The 24,926-nt window shown below is 39.5% G+C and overlaps 1 protein-coding gene across 1 annotated transcript in view; it reads right to left on the reverse strand.

The window, feature by feature from the left end:
* LOC120534703 (zinc finger protein 420-like) overlaps nucleotides 1-24,926 on the reverse strand; it is a 144,820-nt gene that overhangs the window by 27,497 nt on the left and 92,397 nt on the right. Inside the window, 3 exon segments of the mRNA XM_039762290.1 lie at nucleotides 2,649-2,697; nucleotides 13,342-13,528; nucleotides 13,531-13,790. Coding sequence (XP_039618224.1) covers nucleotides 2,649-2,697; nucleotides 13,342-13,528; nucleotides 13,531-13,790 — 496 coding nt within the window.

Raw genomic sequence — 24,926 nt, forward strand, 5'->3', positions numbered from 1 at the left:
AATCAATTCAAAACTTAATCAGGAGCCAGTGAAGCTGCTGTAAGACTGGAGTAATATGGTGAACAGATGAGGTTCGAGTAATGATGCGAGCTGCAGAATTCTGGACTAGCTGAAACTTATGAAGAGATTTATTAGAGAGACCAAAGAGGAATGAATTCTAGTAGTCCAGACGAGAAGTAACAAGACTGTGAACAAGAATGGCAGTGGTATGGAGAGTGAGGGAGTGGCGGATGCGATTAATATTACGTAGGTTGAAGTAAGCAGACTGGGTGATGTTATTAATGTGAGATTAGAAAGACAGAGTGCTGTCGAGGATGACACCCAGACTCTCGACCTGAGGTGACGGAGAAACAACAGCGTTATCAATTACAAGAGAAAGATTATCGGCTTTGGATAATGATGATTTTGAACCAATGAGGAGACCCACAGTATTTTCACTATTTAATTGAAGAAAATTTGAAGAAAACCAGGATTTAATTTCAGCAATGCAGTCAATAAGCGAAGATGGTGGAAAAGAAAAGATGGGTTTACTAGCAAGGTAGAGCTGGGTGTCCTCAGCCTAACATTGAAAATTAATGTTATATTTACGGAAAATATTGCCAAGGGGAAGAAGGTAAATAATAAAAAGAAGAGGCCCCAGGGCAGAGCCCACCTGAAGTAACAGCGATGTGTTGGGATGTGAAGGTTTTAAGCTGAACAAACTGAGTTTGGCCTGAGAGGTAGGATCTGAACCAGTCTAGTGGAATGTGGGTAATGCCAATCAGAGATAATCTAGTAAGGAGAGTGGTATGATAAATAGTATCAAAGGCCGCACTCAGATCAAGGAGGATGACCAGGGCCGCTGCTGGCCAAATGGCTGCCCTAAGCAGAAATTTACTTTTGTGCCCCCTCCCCCAAATATTACAGAAGTAAAAATAAAATAATAAAAAAACACCTACTATAGGGGCCAAAATAGAACTTTATTCAAATAAAAGTAAATACATGAGGGTGCGCGCGTCATCACGTGTGCTTAGCCTACTGCGTTCACTGTAAAATGCAATATATAGGTTTATATTTTTGTTTATTTGTATATGTATATTATTAATATTAATTTATTATTATAATATATAAAAATGATTTTTGAGCAGCTGGGATGTTGCCTCCTGGGAGTTGGTGCCCTACGAGACTACATGACTCTTGATAGGGAGCAGCGGTACTGATGATGACAATAGTAATTAGACTGGAGTCAGCAGCCATAAGAAGGTCACTGGTAATTTTAACAAGTGTCACTTCTGTACTGTGAAGTGGCGAAAACCAGACTGGAACTTTTCATATAGATGATTAAGAGATAAGTGGGAGTGGAGTTAGATTAGCTACAATTTTTTAAGAATTTTGGAGATAAAGGACAAATTAGAAATAGGGCGAAAATTATTGAAGTTAGTAGGATCAGCACCAGGTTTTTCAGTATTGGGGTTATTGCAGCAGTTTTAAAAGATGAAGGAACAGTAGCAGTAGTTAGAGAAGAGTGAATGATGGCAGAAGTGAGAGGGACCAGAGAGGGGAGGTAGGCTTTAACCAGAACAGTAGGGAGGGGGTCCAGCAGACAAGTAGATGACTTGGATATACAGATGAGATCCGAGATTTCAGAGGAAGTGGGAAGCTGGAAAGAAGAAAAAGAGTGAATAGGCGAGTGTAGTTCAAAAGAAATACAGAGAGGATCTGGACCGAGGTGCTGACGTATTCTCTGGATTTTCTCATTACAGAATTACAGAAAAGAGTCGAGTAAAGGTGAGATGGTAAAGAGTCTGGAGGTTGTGTAACATTATTAAGTAAAGAAAACAAAGACTTGGTGTTACCTTCATTACTTGTAATATTTTCCTAATGTAACAATTTCTATTAAGCTTTACAGATAATATGCACTACTTCAAGGGTGCCTGTTGACTCGTCCTTTGCTGGTGTCATTTTACAGTTTTTTAACTTGATCGACCATTTCAAATCCAACATTCTTAAATGAGATGTGCGAGTAATAAATTGTCCTTCACTCTGTAAATTGTTAATCTGTAACATAACTGCACACACAGGAACTCTGAAGTCCGCTCATCCAGAGCGTTTGATCGGCCCCTGATGAAGAGGTAGACATAATAAGGAGAACTGCTTTTGTTAGAAAGGGTTAAAATATAAAGAAGGTTATATGTTACTTTCTGTAACCTCTTACACTATGTCTGTGTATGTTTTTTTATTTTTATTATGGTATTTTATTAATGTTAAAGTAAATGAAGTTCAAATAAAACTTTTGAATGACAGTTATGCATGCCTGAGTTTTATATAATGTTTTTTAATTACAACAAATAAATCATGTGTTTAGATAACATGAAATAGACTATGTTTATAACTTATACCTTTTAGGTTACATAGACTTAACTTACAAATGCATTCTCCGATAAAATTATTACATTTTATTACTAAAATATTTGAGTACAAATATGCAGAAATTTAATTTAACCTCCATTAAATGGCAGAAGACAGTTACTCAATAAAGTAGGTCTGTAAACTTATTTTAAGTTTAACTTTAATATTATTTTGTGGCAACATATTTACTCATTTCTGAGTTTTACTAACTTATTCGGGTTTACAGGGTACTTAAAGGTGACACGACGGGATTTACTCACCTCAGATTGCTGCTGACCACCGCAGTTCGTCCAGTGCAGGGTGGCATACCTGACACCATTTCAGGTGACTACCTGTTGAAGCTCATCGAGAGAATGCCAAGAGTGTGCAAAGCAGTAATCAGAGCAAAGGGTGGCTATTTTGAAGAAACTAGAATATAAAACATGTTTTCAGTTATTCTACCTTTTTTGTTAAGTACATAACTCCACATGTGTTCCTTCATAGTTTTGATGCCTTCAGTGAGAATCTACCAATGTAAATGGTAATGAAAATTAAGAGAACACATTGAGTTAGGAGGTGTGTCCAAACTTTTGGCCTATACTGTGTATATATTTATTTATATATATATATATATATATATATATATATATATATATATATATATATATATATATATAGCATAGTTTTACTGTCAAATAATGCAAAGAGTATGCGACACGTGTTTCGCCCTTTACATTGCGCCATAGCGTGTGGTTCGTTTATTTGACAGCATGTAGATGGGGGTAATTACATTTATCGGATTCGTAGTCTGAATCACAATCTGATTGTATGGGTGGTTACCTACCAGGTAACGCTTGTGTCGGCAAACATCCGCCACGCTGCCTTCTTCAGTTGCGAGAAGCAGATCATAAAATGTTGCAAAGATTTACTGTCAAATAATGCAAAGAGTATGCGACACATGTTTCGCCATAATTCTGGGCTCATCAGGCGTACACACTCACTGCACGTCAGCGTCAGAGGCCAAGCCACTGCGTGTGGTTCATTTATTTGACAGCATGTAGATCAGGGTAATTACATTCTTGGCATTCGTAGTCTGAATCACAATCTGATTGTATGGGTGCATGTGAGATTACCAGTGTGTTAGAAGAAAAGAGATCTCAGAATGGCTGCCCTGAATGTCAATCTAGTGGCAAATGCCATAGGGAGGATATATGATAGACTAACGTTTAAAAAAAAAAATTTTTTTTGAATGTAACGCGATCTACCTGATCAGAAACGGATACACTTGTTCTAAACAACGCCCGCGCTTGCGCTATTTTGAAACACCACCATTTCAGCTTTTACTGATGCATTCAGTTTCTTGTCATCATTCTGCGATAGCAAGTTTCCTGGCACAGATAATGTGGATGCAACAGACTGATGCATTGCAATTTCAAGTTGCTGTTCAAAGCTGTTGTCTGACAAACGTCCATGAAGTCTGCCCTGTCCCGGCATTCGTGAGCTGCCGAGTGCAGACTCCTCCCAGTCCACTGTGCTCAGTCTTAGTGGGAACCGGGAGACTGACAACTGCTGCTGGTTGACTGAATCAATCTGAAAAACACTACACTGTGGGCCAAAAAAACGTGCCACTTAATTATTTTCAACTATAACTCTGTTATTTCTTGATCGATTTTTACACGCTATTAATGCAAGCTTTGCCATTCCTGGTTTCCCGGGAATGAAAAATGTCCGGGAATCCCGGGCTCCCGATTACCAATGGATTCCCTACAGTTTCAATTTAGGCACACTCCGGCTTCTTTTAAAAGTGGGCAAAGTAATGATGACTCCCTTAATATTGTGAAGAATGCAGTAGTTCTGGTAGACATCGCACACTGCATCCCATGCCACAGGGTCCCCACTTTGTATTAAGTAATGATGTGTTATATCCGGTAGCAGAATACAAGAGGGAGGTGTAGTCCCTGTTATTAGTACACTGGACTTGCCGATGACAAGTCTGTGAGTTGGCTTATACCAACCTCCTGGGGGCCCACTTGGGCCCTGAGAAAACATTACAACAAATTAAGGAAGAGGTCGTCCACCACTTTTGCATATACTGTACAGAATATCAATTGAGACAGATTCCTAGGAGAGACTGTGCTCCTCTATTTCCTTTACTCCTGATTGTTGTCCCATTTGAACGTATCGTGGTCGACCTTTGGCCAGGGGAAATAAATATATAATGGTCTTGGTAGATTATGCTACCCAATATCCCAAAGCTGTTCCATTGTGCTCAGCAATATTAAAAGCTATGGTACGGGAATTGGTAGGGGTCTTCGGCTGAGTCAAAATCCTTAAAGACATCATAAGTGGAGGGATGCCCTTTACCTCAGAACCATTCAGGGACACAGCCAAGTTAAGAAAAATAAACCTTTTGTCGGTACATCATTCTCAAACCGATGATCTAATAGAGTAGTTCACTCAGATCCTCAAACAGATGCTATACAAGGTAGTCAATGAGGACGTAAAGAACTGGGATCAGCTCCTCTCCCTCGTCCTTTTTGCATGTTGGGAAGTCCCACAAGCCTCCATGTGGTTCTCACCCTTTTAATTATTGTATGCCCGATAACACCGGGTAATATTTGACATTCTAAAAGAAGGACAGGAAGAGGAGGCACTTCTCTCTACAAATATATTAGAATGTACAGCACAATTACATAATAGATTTGTGAAAATTCAACCTATTCTTAAATCTCACATGGAAAAGGTGCAAGAAGCTCAAGTCTGTTGCTATTACCTTGGTATGTCTTTACAGGAATTCAGGTAGGTAGGTACTTTATTAATCCCAAGAGGAAATTCACATAATCCAGCAGCAGTATACTGATAAAAAAAAAAAAATATTAAAGAGTAATAAGAAAAAAATGCAGGTAAAAACAGACAATAACTTTGAATAAAGTTAGCGTTTACCCCCCTGGGTGGAACTGAAGAGTTGCATAGTGTGGGGGAGGAATGATCTCCTCAAACTGCTAGTGGAGCAGGACAGTGACAGCAGTCTGTCACTGAAGCTACTCCTCTGCATGGAGATGACACTGTTCAGTGGATGCAGTGGATTTTCCATGATTGACAGGAGCTTGCTTAGCACCCGTCACTCTGCCACAGATGTCAAACTGTCCAGCTTCATTTCTACAATAGTGCCTGCCTTTCTAACAAGTTTGTCCAGGTGTGAGGCATCCTTCATCTTCATCCTCCGCTACTACCATCTCCTGGTATGCGAACTGAAGAGGATCGAGGACGCTATATAATAACACAGGGTCATGGGGGTCTGCCGGAGTCAATCCCAGCCAGCACAGGGCACAAGTCAGGAACAAATCCCGGGCAGGATGTCAACCCACCGCAGAGTCTTTGTATTAACCTGAAGAAATGTTTCTTTGGTTTGATCGAGGCTAAGTATTTGGGCTACTTAGTGGGCCAGGGTATGGTGTGACCAGAGTGTTCCAAAGTAGATGCTGTACAAAGTCAGCCCCGTCTGATAATCAAGATGCAGGTTCAGGCCTTTCTCGATCTAGCAAGTTACTATTGCTGGTTTGAACTCAATTTTTCTGAGAGAGCAACGCCATTGATGGATCTTATAAGAAAGGGAAAGTGAATCACGTGGTATGGAATGATAAAACAGAAGCTGCATTCAGTGACATAAAACAGGCCCTTACTTTGGCTCCAGTTCGGAAAGCCCCTGATCTTTCTTTACATTTCATTCTCTAGACAGACACTTTGGACACAGGTCTTGGAACTGTGCTGAGCCAAAGATTCAAAAGTGTTGAACACTGCATCACATAACTGAGTCAGAAACTGCTGGACTGAGAAACCAGGCATGCGGCCATGGAGCGGGAGGCTTTGGTGATTGAATGAGTGATTACTCAGCTGAGGTACTACTTCTTGGGTTGCGAGTTCACTCTGGTGACAGACCATGTACCTTTACAGTGGATGGCCTTGCATAAAGAATCAAACCCGCATGTCAAAAGGTGGTTTTAAAACCTACAGCCATACAAGATTTTGGTCATTCATCAAGTGTGTGTCCTGCAAACCAGGTACGCCTGACCCGATGGTCAATATGTATATATGCAAAAAAAAATATATACGTTTTGCAAGTTCACAAGCTTACCATATTTAGATTAACTTAGTAGCCTGTCCCAATAATGTCATTGAAAAATCATCCATCCGTCCATCACCCAACCCGCTATATCCTAACAACAGGTCCAAGGGGGTCTCGGAGCCAATCCCAACCAACACAGGGCGCAAGGCAAGAAACAAACCCCGGGCAGGGCGCCAGCCCAACACAGGGTGAACAAGCACACATTAGGGACAATTTAGAATCGCCAATGCACCTAACCTGCATGTCTTTGGACTGTTGGAGGAAACCCACGCAGACACGGGGAGAACATCCAAAATCCATGCAGGGACGACCATGGAAGTGAACCTGGGTCTCCTAACTGCGAGGCAGCAGCGCTACCCACTACGCCACCGCGCCGCACTTGAAAAATCATATTTCTCTAATATTCATGTTTATTGTTTTTTTCTTATTTTAGTAATCAATTCATCCAAATGGCATGTCAAACAAAATTTAATGTCTGTGAGGCGGAGCTGAGTCATCAGGAGGAAAGACATAGAAGCTGCCTTGTACAAAGCGAAGTACAGTGTATAGAACGAAGAAGGAGAAAGCGTGGTCATTCTCACTATCTGTTAAAGTATTAGTTTGCTTTTCAAATAGTTAGAGAGTTCCTTGGAAATAGTGTGCGTCAAACGAAACAACGTAAGTTCTGTTCATTTGTTTTTGTTCATATTCAATTGTTTGCTTAAATATGTTTGCTCCAACCAATAAGTTATTTCTTTGTTAAAGTTGAATGAGTAAAGAACTAGAAAGTAATGAGGTTATATTTTTGAGAACTTCAATTGCAGTTCTGATAATTTACTGTTAACTCAGAATATTTAATTTATTAATAACGTTATGTTTGTTATACTTGTAATTTCATTAACACTGCAAAACGCTTCTCAATAGTGCCTGTAGTAACAATGGTGCCATCTAGTGACCCATTTCAGTATTGTCAATTGTTGATTAATATTTTTGTGAGATTTTGCAACGTTATCTATTTTCCTTTCTTTGTAATTTGAGAAGTAAGACTCGTTCTACTTTAACTTTTAATTGTATACCACACACACGTATATGTACGTCTATATCTGTATATTACAGTTTGGATCTGAAATCTACTTTCCAAGAGTTTAAATCGACACCCTGCCGCGAATGCCAACTATTGCTGCACAACCACAAGCCCTTTAGTTGTTCCTCTCTTACAGTTCATGTCCACACGCTCACGTCTATGTGTTTCTATAAGATCGGCAAGTGAATTTTGAACGCCATCACTTCATGTTTTTATGGCTGGGACAAAAGACGACTCAATCGCCAAAGCTCGTTTTTGTGCCAGCCACTTGTAAGGGGCGTATTTTCTGACCTCCCTGTATCTTCGATATCATTAATAAAGCCCAGCGTTGCTTCGCATTGGTTTGACGATATCCTCGCTGTTTAAATCACCATAGTTGCTGTCCCTCTCGCTTCTCTCAGGTGCGCTTAATGTTTTGTATACGCAGAAATCAAAGACATATAATGTGCAAATAAATATAATAGAATACTCCCTCAATTTTGAAAATACATAAGAATAATTTAATAAAATTACCTGATCTAGATTACCTTATTTTTTCTGACCACTTGCTGGTCACATAGTAAGTTGCGGATGTTTTATTTATTTATTGATGTATTTATATTGTAGGGAGCAGATTTGGTTCCGTTTAAATTTAATGAGTTCAAGTAAAAAGTCTCAAATAAATAAAATACCCAATAAAGCTACAGATAACCTACCCGAAAATTCTACTTATAAACAGTAACGAAGTTGTTTTATTTCTTTTCTTCCCACCTCTGATCCATTGCGTCATCGTTAACAAATGTTTTATCTTTATTCTGTGCACAATTTTCCCCTTCAGGTTTTTTCTGATAATCCGTGTTTCATGCCATCTTAGGTGTCAATGTGACTTTCGCTCCGTTATTTTCCTCCTGACTCTAAGTGAGTCTTCCCATCATACCTGGCGGTAGACGTCACTCATTACGCGACACGACTGTCTAGTAATAATCATTGATTTTGAATTGATTACCCCACAAACACAAGCCAAATCGCTCCAGCTACTGCAGTTGTGTTTAAATCAAATGTTTCATTTTAAGCATATACAGTGGGATGCAAAAGTTTGGGCAACCTTGTTAATAGTCATTATTTTCCTGTATAAATCGTTGGTTGTTACGATAAAAAATGTCAGTTAAATATATCATATAGGAGACACACACAGTGATATTTGAGAAGTGAAATGAAGTTTATTGGATTTACAGAAAGTGTGCAATAGTTGTTAAAAAACAAAATCAGGCAGGTGCATAAACTTGGGCACCACAAAAAAGAAATGAAATCAATATTTATTATATCCGCCTTTTGCAGAAATTACAGCCTCTAAACGCTTCCTGTAGGTTCCAATGAGAGTCTGGATTGTGGTTGAAGGTATTTTGGACCATTCCTCTTTACAAAACATCTCTAGTTCATTCAGGTTTGATGGCTTCCGAGCATGGACAGCTCTCTTTAACTCACACCACAGATTTTCAATTATATTCAGGTCTGGGGACTGAGATGGCCGTTCCAGCACGTTGTACTTGTTCCTCTGCATGAATGCCTTAGTGGATTTTGAGCAGTGTTTCGGGTCGTTGTCTTGTTGAAAGATCCAGCAACGGCGCAGCTTCAGCTTTGTCACTGATTCCTGGACATTGGTCTCCAGAATCTGCTGATACTGATTGGAATCCATGCGTCCCTCAACTTTGACAAGATTCCCTGTCCCTGCACTGGCCACACAGCATGATGGGACCACCACCATATTTTACTGTAGGTAGCAGGTGTTTTTCTTGGAATGCTGTGTTCTTTTTCCTCCATGCATAACGCCCCTTGTTATGCCCAAATAACTCAATTTTAGTTTCATCAGTCCACAGCACCTTATTCCAAAATTAAGCTGGCTTGTCCAAATGTGCTTGAGCAGACCTCAAGCAGCTCCGTTTGTGCTGTGGGCAGAGAAAAGGCTTCCTCTTCATCACTCTCACATACAGCATCTCCTTGTGTAAAGTGCGCCGAATGGTTGAAAAATGCACAGTGACTCCATCTGCTGCAAGATGATGTTGTAGGTCTTTGGTGCTGGTCTGTGGGTTGACTCTGACTGTTCTCACCATTCGTCGCTTCTGCCTATCCGAAATCTTTCTTGGTCTGCCACTTCGAGCCTTAACTTGAACTGAGCCTGTGGTCTTCCATTTCCTCAGTATGTTCCTAACTGTGGAAACAGAAAGCTTAAATCTCTGGGACAGCTTTCTGTATCCTTCCCCTAAACCATGATGGTGAACAATCTTTATCTTCAGGTCATTTCAGAGTTGTTTTGTGACCCCCATGTTGCTACTCTTCAGAGAAAATTAAAGGAGGAGGGAAACTTACAATTGACCCCTTAAATACTCTTTCTCATTATAGGATTCACCTGTGTATGTAGGTCAGGGGTCACTGAGCTTACCAAGCCAATTTGAGTTCCAATTAGTTCTAAAAGTTTTGGAATCAATAAAATGACAACGGTGCCCGAATTTATGCACCTGCCTGATTTTGTTTGAACAATTATTGCACATTTTCTGTAAATCCAAAAACTTCATTTCACTTCTCAAATATCACTGTGTGTGTCTCCTATATGATATATTTAACAGACATTTTTTATCGTAACAACCAACGATTTATACAGGAAAATAATGACTATTAACAAGGTTGCCTAAACTTATGCATCCCACTGTGAGTTCTTCATTAAACACATGATGGGGCTTAGCTGGCTACAAACAGACAGTTAATGTTCATACTCCTCAAATATACTGAGGCTGAACTTACAGCTTGGGGGGACCTTAGTGGCTGCGATGGCCCCTCTGCTTCTGTAGAGTCTTCATAGAGCAAGACACGGCTCTGTATATTGTACACATTTTTCATGATTCTCATCATTTGTAATGTTTCCAAATTATGTGTTTGCTTGAGGACAACTGATTAAAAATTCAATTGCAGTTAATCACTCAGTTCAAATTTGTAATTGAAAGTCATTATGTATTAATTGCATTTTTTCATATTTCCTTCAAGCAAATTAATATTTTTCTTTAAAGCAGAAATATCTAAGGGATTACTTTCTAATACAAAACAGTTTTAATAATCAGTTACCTATGTAAATTAAATTACTTTGGTTCCTTTATTGAACAATTTTGTGTAACAGAAACAAATGAACAAACAGTACAACACAAATTAATGAATGGCTCAGAGTAGCATTAACTGTTTAATTAATACTTTTGAGCCACACAACAATGCAAATTAGTTGGAATTTTGATTGGTTATGTCAATAATTCTGTCTTTAAAATGATATGAAGATGAAAAATAAAACATTATTGCTTAAGCAGACTTCAGTTTATTTCCACCAATTGTTTAAGTGATGAGATCCAAGATACAAAAACAAATTTTCAAAAGTGAACATTATTTAAATTAAATTCATTACATTGCTCATTACTTACAAAATCCTAATCTCCTCCAGTTCAACGAGTTTCTTTCCCTCACTTGTCTTGATGGGGAGTCGGAGTAAATCTGTATGCACAATGCATGTGTTTCTGCCATGATGTGATTTAACTGATCGGTTACTTAACTGCACTTCTCGGTTTGCTACCAGCGCTTTGCTTGGAGCTTGTGATGGACAGCACGTCACCTCTCTAAGGACAGTTTCTCACATCCCAGTCTGAATGGTGAGATGCAATCTTTGTCTCTCAGAAGCCTCGGCCGAGTTCTGCAAGCTTACTTCACGGAGCCCGTTGTCTGAAAGGCCGTAGCGGTGCCCACAGATGGGTTGTCTGCAGTGTGTGAGTTAGGGTTTGGCTGAATGTGGAGATCTCAGCTCAGATGTTATCTTCTACATCTCATCTCTAGTGAACTGGGTATCGGTGAGGCTCCTTCGCGCACACTGGTCATTTTGGTCATTTTGGTTTCAGTCAGTCTGTTTCGCTTCCGACTCGAAAGACCATGTAAAAGAGGGGTTTCATGGACCTCTGATGTGCTAATTCACAGGGTTTGCCCATCAGAAAGCTGAGTGCAAGAGTCACCGTCAGATGACTGGAGATGACAGACAGGTCATTGTAATTTATTCAAAGCAACAAATCATATACAACAATAAAGTAAGCATACTGTAGGTAAACCAAGATAGTGGAATTTCAAAGTCTCTCGGGAACAGGAAACCCCTCCTGGTCAAAAGGCGTGACTTTAATAAACTATTTGACAATAATAATACTGTTTACTGACTCTGGAGACACTAAAAACATCTGAGACACAATTGCTGGCATTTCTTTTGTTCACTATTAGCACAAGCAGGTGAAGTGACCTCCTCCTGGTCACACACTCTGTCAGTGCCTATCATTCATAACATATCAAATCCTTTTGAAATTCATTCTATAACACGTCTTTGACAGGTTACCATTGCTAGTACCTTATGAAAGCTCTCTGAAAAACATTTTTCTGGTTGGAAAAAAGAAATTCCACATTTAGTTTAACACCAGTTCAGTAATTAACAATTTAACACCAAAATAAAATGCAGGTATTTCAGAACATTTAAATTCTTTGGGGTGGTACACCAAGACAAAGGGCTTGATGCCCCCGGTGTAGATGATCTACAACTAAGCCCACTTCTGGAGGCGGCACCCCGTCTGAAATCTTTTGTGGTCCACAAGATTACAATTTGTGAGAAATGTTGGCCACATCCACTACTGCAATATGTGTAGCAAAGTGTATTTTGTCTTTTAATTTTTTCCATCTTTTAAGTATAAGTTTTCCCAAAAGGAATTGTTTGTGTAAACGCAGAGTCACATTTTGGAGTACGGGTGCTAATTAATGTTACTCTCCACAGAATGCATGAACCCCGAAACGCATGGTGGATGCTGGAGGGGTAAGTCGTATTTTCAGCTCTTCCCAAATCCCAATTTTTAATTTTATTCTATTTATTCGACATATATATTATGTGGTAATTCTCAAGTGTTAACAAAAACAAAATACAATTTTAAAAAAGCATTTCTTCTTTTAGTGTACTGCCACAGTGTTTAAACATAATTCGGCCAGATGTACAGCAGGATCATGTGTATATTTTGGATTTAAATTTTTATTTTACATATTTTATTTATTTTGTATTAAAAATTAGTGTTTATAATTATTAGTAATTGATTTGAATTATTTTTTAAGAAGCATTGGTGAGAAGCTGTTAGCATGACACCCTGTTTTTTTGTTTGTTTTTGTCAAGTTACTGTATTTTGTATATAAAAATAGCAAAATATATATATTATAAAGCTGAACTATGATTTATTATGTGAGGTCATGTATATTGTAAAGAGTTTTTTTCTGATGAAATGTGTATAATATATTGTAAATAGTTGTATATGTAATATGTGTTATGAAAGCAGAGCTAGACGCATGGTGGAGGCTGTAGAGCCTTTGGTGTGAAGCGGTTTGTATGACGCCCTGTTCTTTATTTTGTTTCTGGAAAAAGAAAACGGATATAAACTTCTATTTCTCCTCTATGTTGATTTGTTTTTGACACAACACTTAGTAGGATTGATTCCAGTCAGTTACATGTGCTTAATGTCCAGGCAGGAGTGAACCGTACTCTTCAGTCAGGACAGTCCAGTTGTGCTTCCCTCCGGTGTGAATCCTGGTGCGTCTCTGCAGAGAACTCCAATGACAGATTTGTTTGGCACATTCCAAACAGCAATATGGCTTCTCTCAGAGATTAATTTCTCAACAATAGTTTAGTTTGCTTACTTTACAGGACAGTACTGAACATCATTATCGAGTCCTGAAGGGTGCTTGTTTTTCTGGACTGATTATTGAACTGCTACTGTTTTTATTCTGGTGTGAACTCTTGTGTGTCTCTGAAGACTGCCTATTTGTGAAAACTGTTTACCACATTCATTACACCAATACGGCTTCTCTCCAGTGTGAACTCTAGCGTGGCTCTGAAGAGTGCTCATTTGTGAAAATTGTTTACCACATTCATTACAGCAATACGGCTCTCAGTGTCTCCAGTGTGAACTCTAGTGTGTCTCTGAAGATCGCTCATTTGTGAAAACTGTTTACCACATTCATTACAGCAATACGGCTTCTCTCCAGTGTGAACTCTAGAGTGTATATGAAGACTGCCTATATGCGAAAACTGTTTACCACATTCATTACAGCAGTACGGCTTCTCTCCAGTGTGAACTCTACTGTGTCTCTGAAGATGGCTCCTGATAGAGAATTCTTTGCCACATTCCACACTGCAGTGATCTTTCTTTCCTGTGTAAAATGTTAAACAAAAAAGGAAAAAAAAAAAATAAAACGCTTATTTTCAATCCGCTGCCTTATCAACATTAACTCACATTAAATACTTGATGACTGAAATTAGGAACAACCTTTGATCAGCATAAGCAATTATAAAACTTTTGTTGTACTTGGAAAACACGCTTGATTTGTTAATTTTATATTCTCTATTACAACTTCTCACCAGGGCCGCATGTATGAAACTTCCTTATGCTCTGCAACATATATGAAAGCCGTTTCCTATGCAAAAGTTAGGATTTATAAAACTAGAACGTGGCATTTAAATTGGCTTAAAGTTAAGGCAAATTTTGAGCATTTTAAGTCCCACTTTATTTGTATTGGTATTTTAGCAACACCTGGTGGAAAAACGAAGACCTGAACAGATAATCTCATTTCACTGCTCATTTCACATTCTGATGTTTGACAGGCTACACAAGGAGTGAGTTTTGATGTATCACAGTGACATTTTGGCTCATGATGACTGAATTCTAAGCTAATTTAGACTCCCTACTGCCATTCTCTTTGAAGTGTGTGCTGAACATGTGCCTTCATTACAGAGACCATCACGCAGAAATCACACAATCTCAGATCTCTTACAGGTCTTAACAGCTGTGTGTTATTTTGCGATGGCGGCTTTTCAGTGTGAACTGCCTGACAGGTAAGGAATCTCTCAGTCACCCTGAGCCACGTAATGCCATCTGTATGAGATGGTATACTTAAGATACTTCAGAGATACACGAGATATCGTTATCATCAGGGAATGCAAGTCGTGATCAAAATTAAATCTGCAGCAACATCTTCTGTCCAACAGTGGTGGTCTTACTTGGCCTACAAGTCCCTTTGTGATTACTGAGCTCACCTGTGCATTCATTCTACTTTATGTTTCAGACACTTTGAATTTGGTAATCTTAAGGTTTTTCGATGTCTCTATTGGTTTCATTATTATTTTCTGGCTTCATAATGGCTTTGTTGACTTTCATTGGCACAGCTCTTGCCCTCATGTTGAACAATGGCAACTACAGAGACCAAAGGTAGTCTATAGGTAGGAGTAAGCTGAGGTGCCTTAGGCCTGCAAGACTAAAGCAATGAAACACACCTGAGGAATCACAAACACCTGTGACACCAATTGTCCCAAATATTACGGTGCCCTGAAATGGGAGGACAATTCAGAAAAAGTGTTGTCATTTTTACAAGGTGTAACTGAAATGTTTGCAAATCCCCTAAATAAAAACCTGTAATGTGTACTTTAATTACATCTCATTTATTTAATTTGTAATTTTAAACTGTAGAGCAAAGGGATAAATAAAAGAAAAATGTTTCACTGCCTCAGCCATTACAGAGAGTACTGTATAAAACAGAATGCCATGCCAAGCATGGAAATTGCACCTTCAATAATCAAAATATTTCCTCACAAATATCCACAATTAAACTAAAACCACTTAACACCAAAAGAAACATCAAAATGGCTTCTTTAAATCACCAAAGCAAAAGAGAGCAATGGATGAGTGACGCCTCAGTGCAGAGGCCTACAGAAGCTGCTGTGACCTCGAAGAAAAATGAGATTAGAAAACCGAGGAAGAGCGCAGCTGTTGGTGTTTCAGCTCTATAGGGGAGTGGCAGATGACACCGGGACTGGTAACCTTTGTGACACGCCGGCGACATTTTTACTTACTATTATAATTTTAACAGGAATCTACTATCAGGACTTATTCATGTTGAGTAAGCTAAAATTTCTATTTGCTCTAATATGTGTGTTCACGTATGTAATTATTATCTCTGTTATGGCTGCAAACATCAAGCAGTCCAAGCCTGCACTCAATGAAGAGCGCTATAAACAATACACACAACTGAATTAAACAGTAGTGTTACACAAATTAATTGGCCTTGAATTAAAATTGCCCAGTTTTTGCTGTTTACTGTGAAATCGGCTTGTAGTTGGTTGACTGGTCTACCGATTTCATGACATGGAATGTGTTAATCTGAGGACACGCGTACAACTGACAGAGAGCACCGAGTGGAAACTGATGAAGAAAATAACTGCTGTGTGGAAATATCTTAAAGTATCTGAAAAGTGATAGTAATGTTATATGTAAAGTTTAAAATGAAAAAGCTAGTTGTTAGTTGTGGTGGATTTAATGCAAAGACGTTTGCTGCAACTAATCTGATTAGACACTTGTAGATACAACACTCAGCTGAGCACATCGACTATCAGCAATGCAGTGAAAGAAAGAAAACCGCTAAGGACACAAATGTGTCTTAGCAGTCAGTAATGGCACTGTTTGAAAAGAACCAGAAAAATGATCAGGACAGGACAAAACAAATCAGAGTATCCCTCAAAAATAATTGGAATTTATTATTTTAGATACCCAATCATTTTCTGTAGTAGAAAGTTTAGGGTTCTGTCATTTAATTCTTCACTTGGATGCATGATATACACCGCAAGACGATGGTTCTTTTTAGACATAGCATTACCCAAGACGTACACTTTCGTGACATTTCATATACAGTGACATGCGAAAGTGTGGGGACCCCCAGATCAAAATAACTGTTACTGTGAATAGTTAAGTCAATAGAAGATGAATTGATCTCCAAAAGCCATAAAGTTAAAGATAAACCATTCTTTTCTGCATTTTCAACAAGATGTGTGTCTTAATTTTGATTTGTAGAGTGTAAAAAGGAGGGATTCCCTGGAAATGTCTGTGCACCCCAAGAGATAGGAGGTCTCAGATAACTTTTTCCCAAGATGTTAGACCTTAATTAGCTCCTTAGGACTTTGGTTTGTTTGTTCATCATTACGAATGGCCAGGTGATGCAAAATTCATAGCTGTATCAATTCTCATACTCCTTAAACCTTGTCCCAGCAATCAACAGCCATGGCCTCCTCTAAGAAGTTACCAAGCACTCTGAGGAATAAAATAATTTATAGTCACAAAGCAGGAAAAGACTATACAAGATGGCAAAGAGTTTAAGTAGCCACTTCCTCAGTTTGTAATGTTATTACGAAATGGCAGTTAACAGCAATGGTGGAAGTCAAGTTGAGGTCTGGAAGACCAGAACAACTTTCCAAGACAACAGCTCATAGCATTGCTAGAATGGCAAATCTAAACCCCTGTGTCTTAAAGTTTCCTGGTGGTCTTTTGTTCTCTGACTCTGGAGTGGTGATGCACTGTTCTACTGTGCAGCAACACCACCACAAATAAAGCCTTCAAGAAAGAGCCATCAGAAGAAAAATTTCCAGTGTCCTCACCACAAAATTCAAAGTTTGCAGATGAACATCTAAACAAGCCCGATGCCTTTTGGAAACACGTCCTGTGGACTGATAAAGTCAAAGCAGAACTTTTTGGCCACAATGTGCAAAGGTGTGTTTGAAGAAAAACAGCACAGAATTCCATGACAAGAAAATGTCTCTGACTGTTAAGCATGGGAGAAGATCAATCACGTTTCAGGCTTGTGTTGAAGCCAGGAGCACTGGAAACTGTTCACTGGTAGAGGGAAGAATGGAGTCAATGAAATATTAGAAAATTCTGAAGCAAACATCTATAAAAGCTAAAAATGAAGAGTATTGGGGTGGCACGGTGATGCAGTGGTAGCGCTGCTGCCTCGCATTAAGGAGACCTGGGTTCACTTCCCGGGTCCTCCCTGTGTGGAGTGTGCATGTTCTCCCAGTGTCTGCGTGGGTTTCCTCCCGGTGCTCCGGTTTCCTCCCACAGTCCAAGGACATTCAGGTTAGGTGCATTGGCGATCCTAAATTGTCCTGTGGGTGTTTGTGTGTCCTGCAGTGGGTTGGCGTCCTGCCCAGGATTTGTTCCTACCTTGCATCCTGTGTTGGCTGGGATTGGCTCCAGCAGACCCCCGTGACCTTGTAGTTAGGATATAGTGGGTTGGGAAATGACTGACTGACTGAAAAGAGTATGTCTTCTATAACAGGATAATGATTGGAACTGCACCTCGGAATTCACAGTGGACTGTCTCAAGAGGCCCAAGCTGAAGGTTTTCTCATGGCTCTCTCAGTTCCTTGACCTGAACATTAAAAACACTCTGTGGTGTGATGGACTTCCGGGTCCTTTGCCAGCCGGGACGCCTTTGGCACAGAAAGACAGGGGAGAGGGCTAATTCCAGATACTGTCTCCCCCAGACCGACAGAGGGCAAGCCCCTTGGTTTACAACAGGGCCACAGGTTTGGAGCATGGGAGCTTAACCTTGCTGGGCTCATTGCCACCACCAGGAGACACCTGGATGTTTATAGGGCCCTGTTTAGCAGCACTTCCGCCACACCAGAAGAAGGTCATTGGTCTCCTGGAGTCCATCTGGGTGCCCTATAAAGGGGACCAGTCACAACTACTCAATGTAAAGAGTAGGGAGGAAGAATGACAAAGCCAGTGAGGAGGAGTGGAGGTGAAAAGGACTGGAGGCGAGAAAGACTGTGCTTGGTGTTGTGGACATTGTGCTTAATGGAGCAAAGAGCAAAGAAAGTGCTTCTCACCTGTAAATAAAAGTGGGCTGTGTGGAGAAACTTGTGTCCTGCCTGATGTGTCGGGTTAGGGTGGCTGTACACACCCTGGGCTTCACAGTGGATAGACTGCAAGATGGCCCAAGAATCTCACAGAACCAGAAGCCTTTTGTAAATATGAGTGGGTGAAACTCCCACAAATAAGAACTGAAAGACTCTTAGCGGGCCACAAAATGTGTTTACAGGCTGTGATTCGTGCCAAACAGGGTTTTACTAAGTAAGGACCATGCACGTGCCCACATTTTTCCTTCATGCCCTTTTTCCTTTTTAATTATTTTAAAATGGTAAATGATGGAAATAAAAAAGTAATCCTGCTTAAAATATTAAAGAAATTTGTCATCTTCAGCTTTATGCCTTTCTGAAATCACGTCATCTTTTACTTACTTATCTGGTCACAGTAACAGAAATTTGGCCCAGGGTATCCAATCCTTTGTATGCCACTGTACAAGCCTTGTTGTTAGGGAATTCAATCTCTTCAAGCTGTGAGAATGGATTAAGACGAGTGACAGGGCCATTCATGGATTGTTCTTTGTCTGCCACCTCCTCTTTGACTTACTCAGTCATGAGCACAAATCTCCACACAACATCACTGGGAGGACCACTGAGGCAGACCAGTCATGCCAAGCTAAGGAGTGGTAAAACTGCACAGGCAACACAAAGTGCTTATCTCACTGCTCCACCGTTTGTTAAGTAAATTAATAAAGGCAAAAGGATTAAATTAAAATTATATATAGCAACTTCAGAAAGAAAAAAATAAATGTCATACAGAACAAAAACGCTTTATTTTCTAATGTTATTCAAATTGAAACTAAGAATTAGACAAAATCTCTAAATACATATAAAAAATAAAATGTGTGGCGCCCATGCCCGAGTGTAATGTCCAATGAACAAAGGCAACAAGACACTAAATAAGATGGATGTGAGGCCTAGCATATCAAGTGAAAGGTTGAGTCCTAAATACACGATGTGATCAAAACACAAGGACATAACATTTCACTATCTGGCACAATTTACTAAATGAACATTTCACTGTGCTAGTATTTTAAAATAAGAGACTAGAAGAAATTATGACAGACAGAAACTAATTTATAGCATATTATTTTTTTCTACAAAACTATGAAAAATGCTGTCTTGCTCGTCACAAATAAGCGCAATTTAAATAACAATCAAAATACTGGTCACTAATATCACAATTACGCTTTATAGTCCTGGTCAGCAGCACAAATCTCCAGACATCATACAAGGGTCACTGAGGCACACAGACCACCTACCACAGCAGGCCTAGGAGGGGGAGCTGCACAGGCCACACATCAAGTGTTTATGTCACAACACCAGATACTCCATGACTGTGCAGGTCAAAGTGGGAATCGCCATTTTAATAGGATTTTTAGTGGCACACAAGACCTGTTAAGACAGCAGATTTAATAAGGATGCAGAAAGTCAAGTAAACTTTTTTCACGTTGTCATTATGTTGTGTGTAGAATTCTGAGGAAAAAATAAATTTAATCCATTTTGAAATAAGGCTGTAACAAAATAAAATGTAGAAAAAGTGATGCGCTGTGAATACTTTCCGGACCAGCTGTATTACCTGGTTCATAGTTGAAATATGAAATAAAATACTATATTCATTTTGATTGAGTACAATATGAAATTATGATATGATGATATTTTTTTTGACCACGAATTCATCTGCAGATCATCAAAAACTACTTTAACCCTTTACATACTATGGTTAGAGCACTTCTTTATAAACAATGTTTCAAGTCTTTTTTCTTGTGCCAAAATAACCAGACTGCTGTGTGAGTGGACTCTCGAGCATAAAACATAAAAGTGATTCAGGATGACTTTTTTAGGGTTTAGACACAGCTGTACAGTTTGGCACAGGGTTATTTTGTACATTTTTTTCTGGGCCTTTTTAAGTTGGTTCTTTCTTGTTGCATTTATGTATCTAGCTCTGCATTTCTTCTTTCCCTTCTGAGAAAGAGTTAGTATTGATGGTTGCGTTATAGACAAAGCGTGATCAGAATGGTGATTTGTGGAATAAGAGGAAGACAATGGAGACTGAGGGCAATGTTGAGATGTGGATCTCTATAAATGTCGCTTGGTTATCTTTTTGGCAACAATAACAGAAATAGCTTTAGATACATGTGACGTTGTTATTTTAGATCTAATTGAATTATGAGGAAGATAAGCGTCAAAATGACTGCTTGAGAGATTGTGTGTAAACCGTAATTGTCTCACAGGACGACCTTCAACATCTGATTTACATAAAGAATGCCATTATGATAAACCTCAAAAGAAAAATTGGGGGGAAAAGAGGGGGAACAGTTATGTGCATTCACAAACCCCCTAACTATGACTCATACGGGAGTAGTCGTGGTAAATGACTTCTGAGTCAGAGTATTATTAGACTGCGGCAGCAATATTTCTATTGTTGATTCCCGATATGATCTACTGTGACAATGGAAAAAATAAAGACCAGTATTAGATGCATTCATAGTGAAACCCGTAATATAAAACCACCTTATGTTTCATCAGTTATGCGGGATCGCTACAAAAAAATTTCTGTGGCAGTCCTCCCCAAGCCAGCTTTTCTGGAGATTATAGTGCGGGAATGGTCTGACAATAAATGCAGTGTACTTCTAACTTCTCCCATTAATAACATAGGCCTAGAAATATACGGTTTAACCCAACTCAAGCTGTCTCCACACCATGTAACAAGCCAGTGGAGAGAGATCCGGAAGTCCAAGAGTTGGATGGGGATATTCCTTGACCGTCGCAGGTAAGTGCCTCATCCACCAGTGCCGCGACGAGCTGGGAGAATTCTTTGGCCCTTGAGGTCAGGCCGGACCCTCTCTCTGAAATGCACTTTCACTTTAATGAGACGCCGGCTTCTTTTAAAAGGGATCTCCTCTCATTCCCCTTCCTTTGATTGACGTTCCCTATGAGTGAATTGGGGTCGATATAGTAGGACCCCATGAGCCTTCTGCCCAAAGACACAAATCTATAGTAGTCCTCGAGAATTATGCTACTCAATATCCAGAGGCTGTTCCCTTGCACTATCGCACAGGAAATTCTAGGGGTCTTTGCGCGTGTTGGCATTCCTAAAGAAGTCCTTAAGGACCAAGGGACGCCTTTCACATCGGAAACGTTTAGGGAAACAGCCAAGTAACTTAAAATAAAGTATTTAAAGACTGTGGTGTATCATCCTCAAACCGATGGTCTAGTAGAGAGATTTAATCAGACTATCAACCAAATGATCAACAAGGTGGACAGCAGTAATGGGATGAACTGGGATCAACTCCTCCACCTCGTACTCTTTGCCTATAGTGAAGTCCCAAAAGCCTCTAAGGGGTTCTCTCCTTTTAAATTGTTATATGGACGACAACCTCTGGGAATATTGGATATTTTAAAAGAAGGATGGGAAGGAGAAGCTCTTCCCTCTACCAATATATTAGAATATATCAAGCAGTTACGCGATAGATTTGGGAAAATTCAACCAATATTGAAAAGCCACTGTCACAAAGATGAGTCACAGATATCATAAAGGTTTGGGACAGCCACTCGTATATTGTTTCCCTGCTACAAAATTGAAATAAATTGAACAGAGATGTTCACAGGTTTGAGTCCAAAATAGTACTGATATTGTGGAGGTATGATTGCGGCTTTAAAGGCCAGTAAGGGAAATGACGTCATTGGGCCTGGAACCAGAAGTGACGTTGTTGGGACCGGAAGTGACGTCATCATTGGTGCCGGAACCCTGCAGGATTTTTGATGAATTGTCTGCAAGAGACAAAGAGACATTCAGCTCACCCTGCTGCCCCCTGGTCTGGTGTGGTATTTCTATCATTTAGGCCCTTTAGCTGTCTCCCTAGCGCACACGTGTGACAATATATTTATAAAACAGTGGCCCTAACACTGGCCCTTGTAGGACACTATACTTACCACCACCCAGTTCAAATAGGATTCCTTGCACCATAACCCTCTGCTTCCAGTGTTTAGCAAATTCTGCACCCATCTGCACACCATACCCTGAACATTCACTTCTTTTAGTTTAAGTGGCACCTTCTCAGATACTTTCTGAAAGTCCAGATAAATATTATATGCTCCACTTTGATCAAATCCTTTGGTTGGTTCCTCAAAGATTTCCAGCGTGTTAGTAAAACACAACCTTCCTCATCTGAATCCATGCTGAATGTTTAGTAAAACTCCTGTTCTCGCCATGTGTCGCTCAATCTTTTCCTTAATAATTCCTTTCATTCACTTTCCTGTGATGCATGTTAAGCTTACTGACCTGTTGATATTTCAGTTTTCCCAAGCACCCTTTTTATATAATGAGATTACATTTTCCAGTTCATAGAAATTGTCCCAGTGTGCAGTGATTACCTAAAAATATTCATCAAAGTTTTATATACATATTTACTAACCTCCATAAGCACTTGAGGATAAATAGCATCTGTTCCTGGAGATTTGTTTTATTTCAACCAATTAATTCTCAGCAGCACTTCTCTCTCTAGAATTTTCAAATCCCTCAGTACCTCCTTAGTAGTCCCTATTATAACTGAGAGGTTACCCAGTTTTTCAGGCATGAAATCTTCAGAAAATGGAAAGTTTAGAGCATTTCATATTTCATTATCTGTGTATTGTAATTCCCCTTTATTGTTCACTAGCGAAATACCCGCGCTTCGCAGCGGCGAAGTACTGCCTTAAAATTTTTATTAAGAAGAACTAAACCCTTTTAAAATTTTTATTAAGAAGAAAAATAAACCTTTTTAAACTGAGGGAAAATATACCAATAATTATTTGTTAAGGATCTCTTTGTATACCAAATTGTTAGTTCGGCCCTCCGGTTGTAATATGACCAAGCTGTGCGCTGAGCTTACTCTCTGAAATCGTCACCTGTAAATCTAAGATGTTTAAGAGGCATTGGCGGTTGTCAAAAGGTGTAAAATATTTGGCCATTTCGGTACAATTGAAAGCAACAAATGAACAATTCAGTGGCAGCCATCAACTCACATGCAGAACCATAGGTGAAAGGCTTAAGCATTTCACTCTTATGGTGCTCCTGTGTAGTATAATTATCTTTTGTACAGTCATCAGTCCACACCTTGAACCTGTCCTAGTCATTCAATGCATAAAGACAAATGTTACTCCGGATATAAAGAGTGAGCCTGATATGGCCGTGCAATATGTAACAAAGAGAATGGAAAAGGCAGGTGCCATCTCCGGGCATGGAAACCACTCGGTAAGTGACAGTTCTTTGATCGATGGTGATCACCACGATAGATATGTTAATAGGGGTTAATAGGGGTACGGTTGGAATGATAAAGGAAATGGGTACCTGAACAATGCAAAGTAAGTCTAAAATAACTACACAATAACTAACTATAATCGTAACAAATGAACAATAAAACAGTGGAGAAGCTGTGGATTAAATAAAAAGGCTGTAGTTATCAGCAGGGAGACGTGAATCCCGTGGCGAACCAAGGAAGGGAATGTAGAGACTGGACCGACGGACTGACCATATATAGGCAGGCAGCCAACAACGTGGGAGGCGTGGGGATGGGGGACCCAACGCTGCCTCACATGGTGACCGAACTGCAGGCTATGGCCGTATATATGTACGCAAGTAGGATTCAGTTAGCGTTGGGAACCCGCGTAACAAATTTCTTGAAGATAGGCCCATAAGTAACAATGACCGTAGGAAAGTTCAATATGGCGGCCGGCAGTGGTGTCATACCACCGAAATAAGTATGTACATTGGTTTCGGTTAGCGTAGGGAAGCCACCTACCAAATTTCGTGAAGATGGCACCATAAATAAGAAATTTCAATATGGCGGATGTTGTCGATTGTTATGACCATTACACATAAAATTTCAACGTTGTTGACCGTTAAGCGTAGAATTTCGAAAAGAAACCTGCTTAACATTTGTAAGTAAGCTGTAGGGAATAAGCCTGCCAAATTTCAGCCTTCTACCTACACGGAAAGTTGGAGAATTAGTGATGAGTGAGTGAGTGAGTGAGTGAGTGAGTCAGTCAGTCAGTCAGTCAGTGAGGGTGTTGCCTTTTATTAGTATAGATGAGGCACTTCACTTCCTCCGTGACTGTTCTTTTACTCCTTAAATACTGAAAGAATGTCTTTGGCTGCAATATTTCTCTTTAACTGTCTTTTAGAGACCCTCATAACTTTCCTAATAGTTGCTCTCAAATGCACTACTGTCAGCATTGGGGTTATTCATCTTAAATTGCTTATATATATGTTCTTTTTGTCCTTTGCATCTTCTTTTTTACCTCCTTATTTACCCACTCAAGAGATTTTATTAATTACTTTGAATCCATCCTGCACCATATGTAAAATGTTTAACTTCTTTCTGCTAAGAAATCACAGTTAATTTTGTCTATTTATTGCCATCACACTGATTTGCCGGCAAGTGCAAAAGCTTTCTGCAAAAACCCAGTTTGGAGTAAGACTGGAGTAACACCTGCTGTTGCATGTAAATAGAAAAAAAACGCTAAAATATATTAAACTGCTTCACTGCTCCTTAATAGCAACCAAAAAAAAAAAAATCCTTAGGAGCAAAAGTCATATTTAATGCACCGTC

Source organism: Polypterus senegalus, chromosome 8, assembly GCF_016835505.1.
Source record: "Polypterus senegalus isolate Bchr_013 chromosome 8, ASM1683550v1, whole genome shotgun sequence".
In the NCBI taxonomy this organism is placed as follows: Eukaryota; Metazoa; Chordata; class Cladistia; order Polypteriformes; family Polypteridae; genus Polypterus; species Polypterus senegalus.